This window comes from Diuraphis noxia, unplaced genomic scaffold, assembly GCF_037042655.1.
Source record: "Diuraphis noxia isolate RWA-SAM2 unplaced genomic scaffold, SU_Dnox_SAM2 contig0002, whole genome shotgun sequence".
NCBI classification, from domain to species: domain Eukaryota; kingdom Metazoa; phylum Arthropoda; class Insecta; order Hemiptera; family Aphididae; genus Diuraphis; species Diuraphis noxia.
Genome location: NW_028301712.1, coordinates 9,166,531 through 9,184,634, shown reverse-complemented (window position 1 = coordinate 9,184,634; position 18,104 = coordinate 9,166,531). Strand labels below are relative to the sequence as shown.

The following is an 18,104-nucleotide window of genomic DNA, read 5'->3' as shown; positions in this document are numbered from 1 at the left end:
TTGGTTGTTATACAGACGAGTTAATAACAATGAATCTTACCTACCCTTTGTGGATTTTAAAATTTTAATTTCTGAAGTTCTTTGTGAGGTGAAAAGAACTACTCCAAAGAGAAAAGGCCGTCCAACTGCTGAAGAAAACCAAACACAAGAACTCATATCAAAAAAAAAAAAAAAGAGGGCCATGTTCAGAACTTCCTGCTGAAGATGTGAGGTTGGATGGTATGGATCATTATCCAATTCATGAAAATAGAAATCGCTGCAAATATCCCACTTGTTCACAAAAAACTATGATCTCATGTTCAAAATGCCAAATTAATTTATGTATAAATGACAAACGAAACTGTTTTTTGTTATTCCATACTCAATGATTTATTTTATATTGTTATTACTTTTTATTATTTAATTTTAACCAAAGGAGGTTCTCATTAAGAATGTAATCAAAAAGACTGAAGAAAGTTCTCATAATTTCTATGTCTTTTATTATTAATTAATTTTAAGCAAAGAAAGTTTAAATTTATGTTATCAATTAAAAATACTGAAGACAGTATTTATTTTATTATTAACTATAACTATAATTCAATTTATAATTATAATTTTTTACCAAAGGAGGTCACATGTTATTAATATTTCATATTAATTGTTCTGGTTTGTTATAATCATAATAAATTATTAATAAACATTTAATATTATGTTCTTTATTTATAGCTGCTACCCATATTATTGTAGTTAGGTATTCCAAAAACATTGTGATACATAAAACATAAAAAATGTTGGTAATGGTTAATGATGTACCTACCAAGTATGGTGCAAATACAATTAATGTTTATAATCATTGATACTGCATGGTGTGCCAAATATGGCACTTACAAAAATATTGATAAGTGACTATTATGCATGGTGTGCCAAATATGGCACTTACAAAAGTATTGATAAGTGACTATTATGCATGATGTGCCATATTTGGTACACAATAAACTTTACATTATAACTTCCAAACTTTTAACTTTAAATTTTTTTTATTATTTTTCCCATAATCAGGGGAAAATTTTAATGAAGTAGATTTTTTTCCAGTCAAAAACAAAAAATCATGCAGAAAGGGGAATAATTCAAACATACTAAATTTAATCAATTCAAAACATGCACAAAATATTTTAAACAAAATATTATAATATGTTAATAACTTGATATTATTGTAATATTATTTAGTGATTTAAACTTTAATATTATAAAAATAATAACTTAATGAACACATTAAAGAAACATTATAAATGAAATATTACATATTTCAACTCTAGATAATGTTATAATAACGTCAAAATTATAATATTTGACATTTAATAAAATACTAACTGTTGGGGCGTAGCCTACTATATAGCTTTAATATAGTTCAGGGTTACTCCACTGAATAAATATGCAAATTTAGAGTTGGTAATGGACTGTATAATAAAATGATAAAAAAGTCACACAGGTAATAAAATAATATTTGAATATCCGCCTAGTTAGTAATACACCTAATATAATACGTAGGTAATATATAATATTGATAGAATACAATAAAGAACAACAGAAACAATTTGTGGACTTAAAGGTCCAGTACACATGAATAACAACTAACAATATCAAATGTACATATCGACTGGTATAAGGCAAAAGGGGCCAAGCGACATTTTTACAACTTTTCAGGAGAGCAAAAACAAAATTTTCATGTGTTCTCAACTTTGGCGTTGGGGCTTCGGTGTTTAATTAAGCTCCAGGAATGAGGTTAATGTAAATTTGTATTTCATTTTATGTTACCTTGATGGCTTGATATTAGTTATACTGAAATGTCTCGTTAATTTTTATACACAATGGATTTTGTTAAAATTTACCATTTTTTGGCGCTTAGCTCTTATTTTTTTGTTTTTTCATATATGATAAAGGGCGCTTGTACCCTTATTTAAATATTATGCTAAAAAGTAAAAATATTTTTATTTTGAATAAATACCTACTTTTGTTTCAAATCGGCGATGTATTTTTTTCTCATAATGTTATAAATGTTATTATTAGGTATAAAAAAATGTAATTGAAGATGACGTCTTTAATGGGAAAAATATTTAAAATTTTGAATAACAAATAATAAATTTTAAAATAAATGTATACTAGTACCTTAAACAAATAAAATAAATACTTATAAAATAAAATTGCAGCTTCACTTTGCTTTAAAAAAAAATCATACTTATAAAATAAAATTGCAGCTTCACTATGCTTTAAAAAAAAATCATACTTATAAAATAATATTGCAGCTTCACTTTGCTCTAAAAAAAAATCATACTTATAAAAACTGGTACATAATAATATTGTATAGTTCAACTTATTATTTCTGACCTAATTATTTTCTTAAACTGTCGGTAATTGGAGAGCTTCTTCTTGATTTGGTTCTCCTTGATTGGAAGTGGCTTCTTCTTGATTTGGTTCTCCTTGATTGGGAGTGGCTTCTTCATTTTCACTTTGTTCGTCTTCTTCATCTGTTTCAACCAAATGATCTGGGAGATTGCTATCAGTACTGTGCATTCTAAAATATTCTTCACGGAACTCATAAGGTATTATACCATCGTTGCACAACTTAAATAAATCATTTCTTTTTTGTAATGATATCATTAGAGGTCTTTTATAGCATTGTGTCAGTACTGACTTTTTTTTTTTAGATTTTTTTTTAAGTGAGAGCAATGTCGACTCTTCTGTAGAACTATATGAAAAATAAGTATGAACTTCAACCGATCCATTATCTAATTTTTTATAGACAAGATATCGAAATTTAGAGGTTTGAATAATACTTCCATTTGTTGATTTTAAATTTGATGAATAAGTTGAATCAGCCAACTCCTTCCAGTTTAAAAATTCTGAATACTGTAAATTTATCACTTCAATTTGTCCAGGATTTGTTCGAGCATTTCGAATTAAAGTTCCCCATTCACTTGGTGCCCACACAGATTTATTTTTTGTGTAATGCTCAATGGTTGCGTGTATTGAATCGACGGGCATGTATGTATGCCCGGGTAACAAAAAACACAATTTAATTTCTTTTATAAACTTTAATTTTTTTTCAAGAGTATATTGGATCATTGCCATCATTGCTCTATTTTTATTTTGGCCACTACATGAATCACAGTATAAAGCAATTGAACTATAAGTATTTCTCTTATCCAAATCACACAAATACTTGAAAATACATGTAACTATTTCATTTGCTCCTCGCTGACCAGTTGATTCACCCCAAAGGTACGCATACGAATTTTGGGTTCCCGATTCATACACAGTGCAATTAAATACACTGAATTTGCGACTATAATAAAGGTTCATGTTTTGTCCTTGAGGAGTATTAAGTACCTTCTGTAAATCAAAACTTATGCATAAGAAGTTACCGTTGGCCTTTGATAAGTTTTGGTCAAAAAGAAACATTTCTTTACACTCATTTTTTTTCAATTTCATGAAGTGCTTGTAACTGTTTTTCATTTTCATTTAACTCTCTCATCAATTCCGTATTTTCAAATTTCGAACACATTCGGCATTTATCTTTTTTCGGAACATGAAACCCAATATTATACTTTGTATTAAAAATATTTCGAAATTTATGTAGACTTACAAAATTTAAATCATTTTGAGTGCAATACGATTTGTAAACCAAATACAGTTGTAATACACACTCATAAAATAACGCAACTCATATATATATATATTGGTTTAAATAAAAGTCACTTTATTGCACATAATAATGAAAACAAATATATAAGTAAATAAATCTAACTATTAAGTGCCAGCACCCGAAGCTGACCATGTGTGTTAAAAACACTCGCGAGACGTCGACTGACTGCATATGGCCACCTCTGGTCACCAACATGCTCCTCTAACAGTGCTGACACCCTACCCTTGATATAACATATAACATTCGGGCGTCCTGACCCTTAAGTGTCCTCACTTAAATGAACACTTTACATTCTAAGTCATATCCTTAATATTTAATAATTCTTAATAGTTAACATTTTATCACAAGAATTAGTTAGTGCTTACTCGCACATATCACATAGTAGTATTTTTTTTTTTTTTGAACAGTTCATATTTTTTTTTATTTACATCTGGTAAGTTGAATGCCAAGCTGGTGTCTGCCTTACTCGCTTGGATTGTTTGTCCTTTACTTCTGACGGTTTCGTTTCCATCTTCTCGGTGTTGGGTAAATCTCTTGGTCTGTCTTCTTCATCATGCCCTGTTGATGTGGAGTCTTCGCTGGGTTCCTCATTTACTGGTAGATGATACCCCTTAATATGTGAAACGTGAGCGACAGTCACATAACGCTTTCCTGCTTCAACGCGTAGCCCTGCCACTCGATACACATCGTTGGGTAGTACCTCAGTCACTACCAGTGGTCCACGGTATTTGAACTGCAGTTTCGTCGACTCCCCTGTAGCTTCTGGTGGTCTGCGTATGAACACCACTTCTCCAACCTCATATCGTATTGGTTTGACATGCTTAGCATCGTACCGTTGTTTCCATTGCTGATGTTCTCTGGATATGCGTTCTCGGATTTTGTTTTGAATCTGTGCTGTGGAGTCCCATACCTCATTTGTAGTCACATGATGCAACACTCCGTCCCTGAAACTTGGATAATATCCAAATAACACATGAAAAGGTGTATCACCAATGGTTTTGTTATAAGCATTATTCAGATGGCACTCAATGTCAGATATACGCTTATCCCAGGTCCGATCTGACTCCATAGTTGACTGCATTACCGGAACTAGGGTGCTGTTGACACGTTCCACCTGCCCATTAGATTGTGGGTGTCTTACCGAGTTCAACGTATGTCGGATACCATATTGGACACAGAACGCTTCAAATGCCTTGGACGTGAAGGCCGTTCCCCGATCACTAATAATTCGCTTTGGCGTCCCAAATGCCAGTACAAATGTCTGTAAGTTAGTTACTACGCCCTCTGTGCCACAACTCTTCACTGGAAATAGCTTAACATATTTGGTTAGATTATCAATCAACACCATAATATGACTGTTACCTTTTGTTGACTTCACAAATGGACCAATGTGATCAATGTTGATCACCTCAAACGGTCGTTTACCTGGAGTAATGGGGTGAAGCTCACCAGGCTGTCTTCCTCGAGGAGTTTTAATTAGTATGCACTCAGGACAACAATTAATGTGCATTTTCACGTATCTGCGCATCATTGGGAAATAGTACTTTTCTTTTATCTTACCGACTGTCCGGTCCACTGCGAAGTGACCCGCTAAGTCATGGAACCTTACCACTATACTCTTACGCATTGATTCAGGTACTACCCACAATAACCTTGTTTCGTTGTCGTCCACTGTCACCTTCCTATATAACATTCCATGGTGGAGTTGGTACTCTTTCACTCTTACCGCTTCGGTTGTTGTACGATCAGATTCTTCTTGATTAAGGATTCCCATGATCGCTTTAAGCTTCACATCTGCCTGCTGCATTGCTATCACCTGATCCTCTTCAGTCATAGTAATAAACACTTCCATGTGTTCGTCTAATAGTTCAGTTTCAGTGTCCTGTGGCATACTTGTTGGCGCACGACTTAAGGCATCAATATGATCCATCTTGCTGCCTGGACGATGTTTTATATCGAAATTATACTCACTTAGAAGTGTTGCCCAACGCGCTACTTGGGGGTTCAGAGTCTTTTGAGTATTTAGATGCACGATTGCCTGACAATCTGTAACAACTAAAAACTTGATCCCGATTAAATATGGTCGTAATCTACACATACTCCAGACCACTGCCATTAACTCCTGTTTGCTAGAGTGGTAATGTTGTTCAGCTGACGTAGTCTTTTTTGATACGGCATGCACCAAGTGTAACCTCTTGTCTTCACCTCGTTGAAGTAACATGCCACTCAGGCCCACACTACTAGCGTCACAGTGCAGTTCAGTATCCGCATCAGGGTTGAAAACTTGGAGGACTGGTTTACTGACCAACCTGTCTCTCAAATTATTGTACGCTTCCTCCTGAGTCACTCTCCACACAAATTGCACATTATCCCGAAGTAGATCACTAATTGGTCGGGTTATCTCCGCATATCGTGGTATGAATCTTCTAAAAAACCCACATAAACCAAGGAAACGTCTCACCTCATGTTTGTTTTTAGGTTTTGGATATTGTTGTATGGCTATGACCTTTTGATCACCAGGTCTCACTCCATCTGCTGACAACATAAACCCCAGATATGCCACCTCAGTGTATCCAAAATGACATTTACTCAACTTAAGAGTCAATTTCGCTTCTCTAAGAGCGTCAAATACTTGTCTCAACCGATTGATCATGTCCTGGAACGATGTTGATGGTACCAAAATATCGTCCAGGTACCACATAGCGACTTTATTTTTCAATGGTTGTAATATTCGTTGCATTAACCTCGAAAATTCATAAGGTGCGTTGATGAGACCAAAAACCATTCGCTCGAATTGTCCTGACTCACTAGGTGTGATAAACGCAGTCTTCTCTTTAGCCGTTTCAGTCAGAGGCACCTGTAGGTAACCGGAAGCTAGGTCAAGAGTTGAGAACAACGTTGCTCCATGTAGTGTTTCCAGGTGCTCATCCAGGTTAGGAGTAGGGAAGACTTTTCTCACCGTTTGAGCATTCAATTTTCTATAGTCAACCACAAGTCTTGCGTCACCATCTTTCTTCGTTACTAGCAGCACAGGTGAGGCATAAGCTGATTTTGTTTCCGTGACAATGCCCGCCTCCTTCCACTCCTGTACTATGCGACTGATTGTTTCTCGTTCAGATGCGCTGGCTCGGTAAGGTTTGCTCATTACTGGTTTTCCATCATCCACAATATCCATCGCAAGGACATCGGTACAACCGAGCTCATTTAAATTAAATGCGAAACACTCACGGTATTGATTTAATAATTGTACCAATTTGTCTACTTCATCATTTGAAAATGTCGAACCGTACTTCACCATTTGCGCAGTTATGGGTGTCTTTACATTATGGTTGTTTTCAGTAGACTTCTGGCCTCCTCGGATAACTCCTACCGTTTGATTCCTGTTCAGTCTTATCTCAGTATCTTCATCGTTGATAAGCATTACCTCTACGTTATGGTCACCTGCATTCACCTTTATCATTTTCATACTGTTAGCCGGTATACTTTCGTTTTCACATATTACTCGCACTATTTGTTTACTAGTAGACTCATATGGGATGCCGCCCTCCTGATACGGCATCATCATACCGTAGGCAAACTGTAACTGATCTGTTGTTTTGATAAATGTGACGTTTTCGCAGTCTGTAAAGGAACGTCCAATTATCATGTCATAATGTTGGACTTGGTCGTCAACTACCACCAATGTGATGAGCTCACTCACTTCATCAACATGTATGGTCGCTTGTGTTTCACCACAACTTGCGATTGATTGAGCATTCCCGTAGACGTACATGTTTACTGTTTTGGGTCGCACCTCCAGACCATAGGATTTTGCAATAGTTTTAGTTATGATAGTGAAAGCACTACCGGTATCGACTAGGCCTCGGACGGTTTTCTTGTTGTCGTTGATACGCACTTCTTTCATGTAATACATAAATTTACTTTTATTTTGACAACCCACTAAACTCACTTCTGGCGTATTGGTCACTTGACAATATTTAGCTGTATGTCCCTCCAATTTACACTTAGTGCACTTAAGTGGTCGTCGTGGTTGCGTACAATCCCTCGCAATATGTCCGGTCAGTTGACAATTGTAACACCGAGGTCCGTCATAAGTTCTATGAAACTCTTTCTTAATCGGATTACTCGTAATTGCACCCGGTTTATCCGTACCGACCTTTGGTATAGTTGTACTTTTCGCGGTGAGTATTTGTCTACCTGGTGCCGACGTATTACGGAAACGTTCACCACGGATTAAGCTCACCTCATTGAATTCACGAATATCAGCCATCAACTCCTCTTCAAGTACATGTCCATTACTCATTAATGCGCTTGACAGGTCTCGTGAATGTAACCCTACACAGATCATTTTCTTTGTTTCACTCATGGATAATTTCAGCCGTCGACACATTCGCACTTTATCATGGAAATAAGCGTAGACCGTTTCATTCTTTTGTTGAACACGCTCGTACATTCTTTTCCATGTTTCTGTTACTTCTTCTGGTGCCATAAACATAGCTTCGAACGATTTAGAGAATTTATCAAAAGTTTTGAGTTCAACCATGTGACTGAGATACCAGTTCCTCGCTGCCCCTTCTAAATAAGAGCGTCCCGCTTCCAACGTGCTCTCATCAGGCCAACCGTTTAACTGTGCGGCGGTTTTCAACGCATTCAACCACTCTGCAGCCGCATCAGTATCACCTGTTTCACCATTAAACATTGGTATCGTTTTCGTCAGATTTGGTAGCATCATCGGTGTCGTCGTACTCTGGTTGTTCATTAACTTGGTTATTATTTGTTCCATCTGCTGTTCACGCAGTCTGTTCTGTTCGAGGATCGCGCGCACCAAATCCGTCATATCACTCTGCATAGGCGAACTGTTGTTTTTATTTGCACCGGTTTCGTTTGCCATAGCCCTTGTTTGTTTATCTCCACTAAGATAAGGTGATAAGAGATAACGGATACTGCAGTTACCAAGGTACACAACGATCACTACGGTTATCGTTAATCTCACACCAATATTTAGGTTATGTTCTAACTAAAAAAAAAAATATCGCACAAACCACGTTTTTCTTATAATAAAGAAATTCGTTTAAAACGAACGAAACTCGTTTACATTAAGGGACGCGTTAACTAATCGCACTCACGACGGTACCGCAACCGTTTTCGGCGTTTGCTACGGACGAGATCGCACTTTTCCCGTTAGGTAGCAATAAATCCCACTTCTGAATTGTAATACACACTCATAAAATAACGCAACTCATATATATATATATTGGTTTAAATAAAAGTCACTTTATTGCACATAATAATGAAAACAAATATATAAGTAAATAAATCTAACTATTAAGTGCCAGCACCCGAAGCTGACCATGTGTGTTAAAAACACTCGCGAGACGTCGACTGACTGCATATGGCCACCTCTGGTCACCAACATGCTCCTCTAACAGTGCTGACACCCTACCCTTGATATAACATATAACACAGTCTTTTTATATTTTCAAATTCACAAGGCAAGTACTTTTTGGTAGTTGATGCTCTACAGTAATGTGATTTCATGGCTGGTAATTTTTGTATGAAAGTGTCCAAATCTGATAAAATCTTATCTGAAGTTTTATTTTTTGGCCGCCCTTTACCTCTCCCATCTTTTTTTGCCGTTCCAACCGGTGAAGAATTTTCAATTGTATACTGCAAACGTTTTCTACTAATGTCTAATGTACTTAAAATAAACTGACGACATACTTGTATTGAATCTGATCCCTTCGGTAAAAAGTATTCTCTAGTTAAGTTTCTTCGGCTTTCATGTTGAACCCTTTGTCTTTTAACGGCAACTTCTCTAACACATTTTAACAAAAAATCTTTTTGTCTCGAATCAATTAATGCCCAATATTCATTGAAAACATTTTGTCTCTCGTTTTCTGTAAATTTAGCTGCGCATTTATTTTGACACTTCTTATTGATACAAGGATTCGGTTTTAGTTTGTTATTTTTCCCATTATTTTTATTATATTTTTTCATCATTCGAATGTTCGTTTTCTTGGGAGGTCTTAACCCATCTTTTCCAACTTGAGTTGTTTCATCGACTATGTTTTCAATTGGTGCATCAACATTTGTAGTTTGATTTAAATATTGTGGTTCTTCTTCCATTTCTGTATCATGTTGAAAATCTTGAGCTTCAAATAAGTTTCTTGAACAACTAGGAAATTTACTACCCAAAAAAGTTGAATCAGAATTATAGTCCTCTACTATTTTTGAAACAGGTGGTAGCCACTCTTTTGTGTCACGGCTACAACATGTGGATGATGTTAATGATGTTAGAATTTCTAAAACTTCTGGTGTAACAATATTTTCCCTATTTTCTATACTATGCTTTTGCTTCATTATTTGTTGGAACACTTTATTATTAATTTCAGTAATAATATTATGACTATCATAATTGTCATCTGAAACAACTTTAGAGTGAACACCTGGATCTATCTGGATATTATTATCTTTCATATTATTTGCAGCTGCAGCTGCTAAGACCATCTTATTACTCCTGGAGCTACTTGCCATTTTAACCTATTAAAAGCCAAATAGGTATTTATTTAAGGTATTTTTTTGAGAAAATAAAACATAAAAATGTATATTATGATAAATGTATTAGGGTAAAATAATGATAAATCCAAATTTTAAGAGATAATTACAAAAGTAATAACATTTTAATTTTAAATTTGGATTACAGTAACATAGTAATTATTTACAAATATTTTTAATTTTTCAGTATAATTTGCTTTTTATTATGATAAAAGAAAAGCCCAAAATAATAATAATATGACTGATGATAAAATGTTGTAAAATATTGAATTAAAATACCTTTCTTTTTTTTTTAATCATAACAATAATATTATGTAGGTACAGTTTCAGCAAATACAATTACAAAAGAGCATTGATAGATTCTAAAGGGATTTGGCCACTGAAAATATTATATCAATAAGTTGTTTTAACTTTTAACATTTAATACAAATTAATTTAATGTAATACATTTATAAAAATCCCTTTTTTCTGTATTTGTTTAAAGCTATGTAAAAGAATTACAAAATTATTTATGAAAATCATTATACTTAGGTAATAATTATTAATTATTTGATAATAAATCTAAATATTTAAACAAATATTTACAAGCATTTTAATATAAGTACTTTTCAATAAATTATTTAAAACTCTTCTTCAAATAGGTACATAACAGTATCTATTAGAGTAAATACATTTATAACACTGGCTAGTACCCTATAATAATAATAATATTGTTATTATAATTTTATACTGGAAATAATATTGTTATAATAAGTGCATAAAATAAGTTTCTAGTTGTGTTTTATAATAAAGTTTGTTTGGAAGCATTAAATATTTGTATTGAATGCCATAATATAGTTACAGTGTGTACTTTAATTAATAACTACCGACTACAGTGTAAAACCATTGATATGTGTCACAAACGTCACAACGTGTACCTAACAATCTATGTAAAATGTGCTGGTATAAAAACATTAAACTTCAATAATACTAATGATTAATATAAAATATTATGTTTACCTTCTGTTGTTGTTTCATTCTTTAGTGTAGAACCACAGACTATATGAAAACAGATAGCTCACTCGGCCGAAAACAATGGGAAAAAAAATAAGATTTTCTGATTGGCGGCGACCTAATCAGTGTAGCTACATGCATTTATCTAAAATATTGTTCAGATGTTTTACAATATTATTGTATATTTGACATTTGTTAGTACTTCCATTTACTAATCATCTTAATTATTAATATCTTATCCTAATTAGTAATTTAGTACGAAAAAATAGATCTACTTAGTAATTACTCATTAGGACCTATTATTTCCAAGTGGCTAGTGATTAGTAAGTTAATGACATATTGACACGAGAAACTGTAAAAGGCGATAGTTATCATTAATTAAGTTTAACACAAGTTCGTAGTCTGTGCTTTTAATTTTACATCTAACGATTTTTTGGTCTAAGTATTCACCCAGATTTCATTACGTTATAAACATAATTACTATTTAAAGTTACCTACATGTTACAATACATTAGCTAGTACTGTAAAAGTGTAAACTGTAACACAATGATGGTATCATACTTCATATGTCATGAGAAGAATATTGATTTCAATATTTGGATGTTTTCTATGCTCTGTAAGAACAAAGGTATCCGGTAAGTACATATTAAAACATAAAAATTACATATAATATACAATGTATATGTAATCTATATGATTACAAAAAACATTATTTTCTTCATAACTTAAATAAGTTTTATTTACAATATACAGACAAATATTATACAAATTATATAAACATAATTAATTAATGTTTAATTTATAATTTATTACAGGTATTCAAACATAAATAAAACAAATGAAGTACCTACCATACAATTCAAATAGTGCATATTCAATTCTAATAAAATAAGGTATTTATTAAATTACAATACATAACAATTATCATAAAATTAGTAAAATCACAAAATATTGTTTCACAAATGCTGTAAAATTGCTAACTTTCTATTTTTAATTTTTTTTTCAGATACTAAATTTCTATTTAAAAATTTAGAATCAGTAGTTGTGGTTGAGCTGCAGGATGCATTTGAAACATCAGAAGTATTCATAGACCCAACTAAATGATTTGATAATCCTTCAGTCTCAGTGCCTTGAATTGAACTACTGCAACTACTTTGATCTTTTGAACTAATCAAAATATTGTGGATCTACTTGTGTTGTCGATTGTAATTTATCCGATTTTGATCTTTCAAACATTATTTCATCTAAAAATTTAATTAAATCAATTATTAGTTTATATAGATTAAAATTAGTTTTTGAAATTATTAAAATATTTTTGAACATGTTTCAATAATTATTATTTACTTACCATTAAACATTGTTGGAATAGCATTAAAAACTAGTCGATTTTTGGTTGTAGAATTCAAAAACATTGAATTTTCAAAGTGATTGCCACATACTTTATAACTATTTTTTTTTAATAGATTTTCAGATAGATTTTCTGTACCACAATTTCTGATCCATAATGGTAGACGATCGTCTTTTGGGTATTGGAAAAAACTTACATTCATATCACTTGCTTTACTTTTGCAAAATTGTACTGAGCAACGCATTCCAGTTTTTTTACTGTCCATTTTTAAATTTTTTAACAATATCAAAAAGTATGTCAAAAGAAAAATTATAAGACAAACACACTTGGTCAATGATCAACTAGTAAGTCACACACAGCAACTAGATGCCAAGTTAACCTAAGGGATGTAAAACTGTAAAAGGTCAGGGTACCTGAACATAAAGAATGCAAGGATAGAGAGGGTAGTTATAATTCAAATTTCAATGTTGGCGCCAGGTATGAATCGGGACATTTTTTACGAAATTTTATGCCTGTATTGTGGTCACACTGATTTCGTCGCGGTGATAATATTCATAGTTTTTGTTTACATTCGGAGTGATCTATCTGTTTTCATATAGTCTGTGGTAGAACCATAAAAAAACCACGACAAATGAATAAATTAAACTTTAAAGTGAGTAAATCAAAAATACTACACAATACACTGCGATTGATTTTGATAAATCTCATAATATTAATATCAATATTATAAAAGGTGATAAGCGATAATAGAGGGGTCCAAGCACCACGTGTTTGTCGCTTGGTGATAACAATTTTCATTAGTGTCGCTTATACCCTAAAAAAGGCGCTTGGCCCCTACACTTTTATCAATAAATGTCGCTTAACCAAAAAATACCGAAAAATAAAAATCAATTATCTCATTACTAAATTGTCATAGGAACACTAGCGCTCGTGCGTTCGATTGCTTTAACTGTCGGTTGTCCCGTAGTATACACCATGTCGCTTAGCCCCAAAATGTCGCTTAGCCCCTTTTGCCTTATACCAGTCGATATATGCATAAATATTAACAGACAATGAGATATGACAAATATAATAATAATTTTGTGCCTTAGACAATATAATACAATATGGCAATATAACAATATAATAATAAATTAATCAAATATAATATGTGGTGCACCACGTACCTTAAATATGATTATGATGCCATGTGGTGCCCAGATCCGTATATAATAAATATGTAATACAATAAAAATAGCAGGTTGATCTGGCGCACTCACATAATCACCGCTAAACACACTACGAAGAAATCTTCAATGACAATATAAACTCTGCAGCCAACAATATAAAGGAGCAGCCAAACCATACAAAACAACAAAACCATGAGTTGATCATTAACGAAGATTAATATGTAAAAATGACCTCCTGTGAATATAACAATATTTAATAACCGCAGTAAAGGGTGTCCGAACGATACATAGGTACCAAACCAAATACATAATACATAGTACCAAATACATAGGCGGAGATTTGATTGAATTTTAGGGGGGGCTTAAATGTTTCTTTGCAAAATAAGCCGTGGGGGCTTTGCCCCCACACCCCCACTCTAATATTAATATTACCTTCCCTCTTCAATACCTCTTAAATTATTTAATTTCAAAACTACTAAATATATATATTATGCATTTTAGAAATCATTTATTATACAATAAATATTTTATTATTTTAATACAATAAATCTATTTTTATTTGCAAATATATCAATAACGTTCTCAATATCAGTATTGATATCTTTTTCAATGTATAATATTGAAGAGTTATCAAATTTTTCTTGCAGCATACTCGTGCGTAGCCATGTCTTAACTTTGCGCATTGCAGAAAAGCTTCGTTCACATGTAGCCGAACTGATTGGTATTGTTATGGCCACCTGTAATAGTTTGTATAAGTTAGGAAACACTGTTTTAGAGATATTTTGTTTTATTGTTTCATAATGTATTTCATTTCCTGATTGCAAGATGCTGTTTTTTGCCACGGTCATCTCTGACTGAATATTAATTTTTGATAAATCCAATAACCCCTGAAAACAGTTAAAATATACTATTGTAGGTACTTATGACTTTTATAATAAAACTAAAAACTGGAGATTTACTTGATAATGATCAATAAAAAATTGACTTCCTTCAAATTTTAGTTGAAAAAAATTATCAACAGATACGCCCATTTGTAAACTATCATTCGAAAATCTTTCTTTTAATCTTTTATATTTGGTCCAAATATAACAAAAAAAAAACCGTCGTTCACCGAATAAAGTACAAAATCACGTGGAGATGATGAGAAACAATGGAGTCAATGGACGCATACGACCGAGCACCGAGAAATCTATTGAACAGTAAGTCACACAAGTTGCTGTTCCGAGAGCACCGAAAAAAGTGAAGTAAATGGTACAACAGACCATACCGAAAAGAAAATAATAATATGAACGTAGGAACGATATTTAGTGTCATGCACACGATTATATAAAACAAAGCAATCCCAGAAATTCGTTACTTGTAATCGGTGACTATTTCCCCTTAAAATTGGAATCGGTGATAAAAAAAGAAATTCGTTTTACCAAACCGATCACTTTGGTCACTAACCGGTCACACTTTTTTCTGACCATCTCCAAAAGATGGTGTTATGATTTTACACAACAAAATAAAATAACGTACGCAAAATAATTAAATAAAAATTATATTTTATTATTTACTACGGCTAATAACAATGTATCAGTTCAGACGTAATTATAAGACTGACTGGCCTCCCGTATAGTGTATTGTACGACGACGCTCCGTGTCACAATCAAAATCCTGTGTCAGCGGATTCCACGGTCTAGCCGTCGCACAACACACTATTCCTGATGGTCTTACAAAATATCATGTAGAATAATATTCATTATATTATTCATATTTATAATAATCAGATTCAGGGGTTCGTAACACCCCCCAGACTAAATGAAACACGGGGGTCCTATGACCACCGAGTTTCACCCAATCCTAAGTGTCTGCGAGGATCCGAATTTGTTCTGAGGAGGTCAGTGCATTACAGTAAGAGAAAAAAAAATAAAATAAAAGTTACAAATTGTACAAATTTAAATAAAATTACTGAATACAATTAATTTTATACTTGAATTTCAACCTGACTACTACTTGATTTACTATCTGGTATTTCAGGGTTGTATGTTTTAATACGATTAATTCTTAGTTTATAAATTATTATGCTAATTGTAATGGCGAAAAATATAGAAAATACATAAATAATTATTACATAAAATTCAATTCTTAATATTAATAGAGGTTCTGAGGAAACATGTGGAAGCTTACTAATATCAGATGCTATGTTTGCTAAATGGTTAAGATCTTTAATTGGGATGTTGCTCGTAACGTTCTGGGGCAAAACATTCTTAACAGATTCTTCCAATTTTTTCATTAAGTTATTTTTATTATCTGGTATAATATCATACTGGGTATTCTTAATTGATCGATTAGTTGTGAAAAGTATAGAATTTCCTATGTGGATTTTACATAAGGGAGATAAAGTCAGCCTTCCTACCCCTGAAATCTCAATTTTAGATGTTTGTGGTGAATTCTGGCAAGTTATAGTTCCTATCTCGGTTTGACTATAATATATCCAGGAGTTGGTTTGAGATAATTTATGCCAAATTGGTGAATGTAGGGATAAAAACTTGACTTTGCAATTATTCGAGCTTGATTGGTGATTTGTGATTAGTGAGATAGCACATAACCCGGATGTTGCACTATGGTGGATTTGTTGAATGTCCTTACAGATCTTGTAGGGTGTTGCTTGTATACATTTTTCCCATTGTTCTAATCTTAGCGTTAGGAAATGTTCATTGTCTCTGCTAAATCCTATATAGTCTAATTCTGGATCGATTAGTATTATTGTATTCCCATTGTATTGTATTGGTAATGGTATCGGTTGATACATAGTATACTCATCGCTGGAAATTAAAGGAATTTCCATAAAATATATTAAATAATTATTTTTGTGAATTATGGTGATTTCGGATAATTTGTAAAATTCGATTAGAGTTTCAGTGTTAACTTCCAATGGAAGAGCATTTCCGATAGGTATTTCCATTTTTATTTCTAGCAATTCTCTGTATAGCTTTTGTGGTGTGAACATACTAGTGTGTAATTTTCCGTCTACTGCTGCATTTAATACGGCTACGAGGTTCTGAGTTTCATATGCATACTTGTTCAATATTACTTCAAATGTAAAAACTTGTTCTAATATTCTGGTTTTAAATTCTAGTTTATTAATGTTTTGAATACTACTATTTGTTTGTTGTTGTAAGAAATGAAGGTTTTCCTCCAGCTTTTGTTGTTGTTTTTCAATTTTCTGTGTAGTATGATTTGCTTCTGTTTGTGCTATTCTTATCTTCTCTGGTATCAAGTTTAGGCTGTTAGCTTTGGTTCTGTTTAACTCTATTATTTTGCTTATTATGAATTCAATATCGATTTTTGAGCACATGCCATGTAGAACGTTGGCCACACGCCTAAAGGCAGATCCCAATCCTCGGCGAATCCTAGTGTCTTCTGTCTGTTTATAACCAATGGCTAACATCAAACTACGATGATTTGTGTCAATTTCATTTAAATAGGGTAATGTTGCTCGAGAAAACTGTTGTAGGAATAGTTCACAAGTGTTAGATATTTCCACGCTTCCAAAATTTTCTGTCATTTCCTTACAAATATCCGTAGTTGCTTCGTAGTATTTCATTATCATGGCGTATTTCGAAATGAATGTATCGAGATCGAGGTAAGTTACCAAATTCCAACTGAGATGTGATAATCTAATATCTCCATGTGACTCATAGTACAGTCCTTGATTGTTTCCAAAAGATGTTACATTAAACATTGGTGTGAATGCTCTGTTAAAATCACTCATTTCGAGATTCTTGATTGAAGATTGTATAGGTTGTAGAGTGATCATGCTAATTCTGAAACATAGTTTAATTCCTTTCATGAAACTTTTTAAACAAATTTTTGTGCAGAGTTACTAGTGTGTTCCCTTTTTGTATTGTTAGATTTGGAGAGTCTGGGTGAGATTCTATAACAATATAGGGTCCTAGCCATTTCGGTGCTAGTTTCCCTTTGCTTTGCTTTTCTTGCATCATTACTTTGTCACCAGGGTTTATGTTTAGAGATTTTAGCGTTTGATCGTAACGATTCTTCGATTCAATCTTGCTAGTTTGTAGTTGTGCCTTAGCTAATTGATGAGCTTCCTGCATATTTTTCTTTAATTCATGACAATAATCATTATAATTATACTGGGGTTCCGGAGTCCGAGTAAATGAGTTTGGAACTGTGAGTTTGTTTCCATAGACTAGTTCGTAGGGTTGAAATTTCGTAGCAGAATGTTCTGTTGAGTTATGGCAAAACATAGCAAATGGAACATGTGCGTCCCAATTCTGAGGATCTTTATTTGCAAAACTACGCAAGTACTCGCCTAAGGTTCTGTGACTCCTTTCCAATGATCCATTGCTCT

The 18,104-nt window shown here is 33.0% G+C and overlaps 3 protein-coding genes across 3 annotated transcripts; all 3 read right to left on the bottom strand.

Annotated features, from left to right (window-relative positions):
- Positions 1–12,397: 12,397 nt before the first annotated feature.
- On the bottom strand, positions 12,398–12,926 carry LOC149058058 (uncharacterized). The gene is made up of 2 exons (XM_089218294.1): positions 12,579–12,926; positions 12,398–12,474 (listed from the first exon to the last, which is right to left on the bottom strand). The coding sequence occupies exons 1-2, from the start codon at positions 12,841–12,843 to the stop codon at positions 12,398–12,400; spliced, it is 342 nt and encodes a 113-aa protein (XP_089074420.1). The 5' UTR covers positions 12,844–12,926.
- Positions 12,927–14,277: 1,351 nt separating this feature from the next.
- LOC149058057 (52 kDa repressor of the inhibitor of the protein kinase-like) lies at positions 14,278–14,799 on the bottom strand. Its single transcript, XM_089221054.1, has 2 exons — positions 14,707–14,799; positions 14,278–14,634 (listed from the first exon to the last, which is right to left on the bottom strand). Exons 1-2 carry the CDS (start codon positions 14,776–14,778, stop codon positions 14,278–14,280), a joined length of 429 nt encoding a protein of 142 aa, XP_089077180.1. The 5' UTR covers positions 14,779–14,799.
- Positions 14,800–15,713: 914 nt separating this feature from the next.
- On the bottom strand, positions 15,714–17,585 carry LOC149058056 (uncharacterized). The gene has a single exon (XM_089221354.1). The coding sequence runs from the start codon at positions 17,580–17,582 to the stop codon at positions 15,714–15,716; it is 1,869 nt and encodes a 622-aa protein (XP_089077480.1). The 5' UTR covers positions 17,583–17,585.
- Between the last annotated feature and the right edge of the window lie 519 nt (positions 17,586–18,104).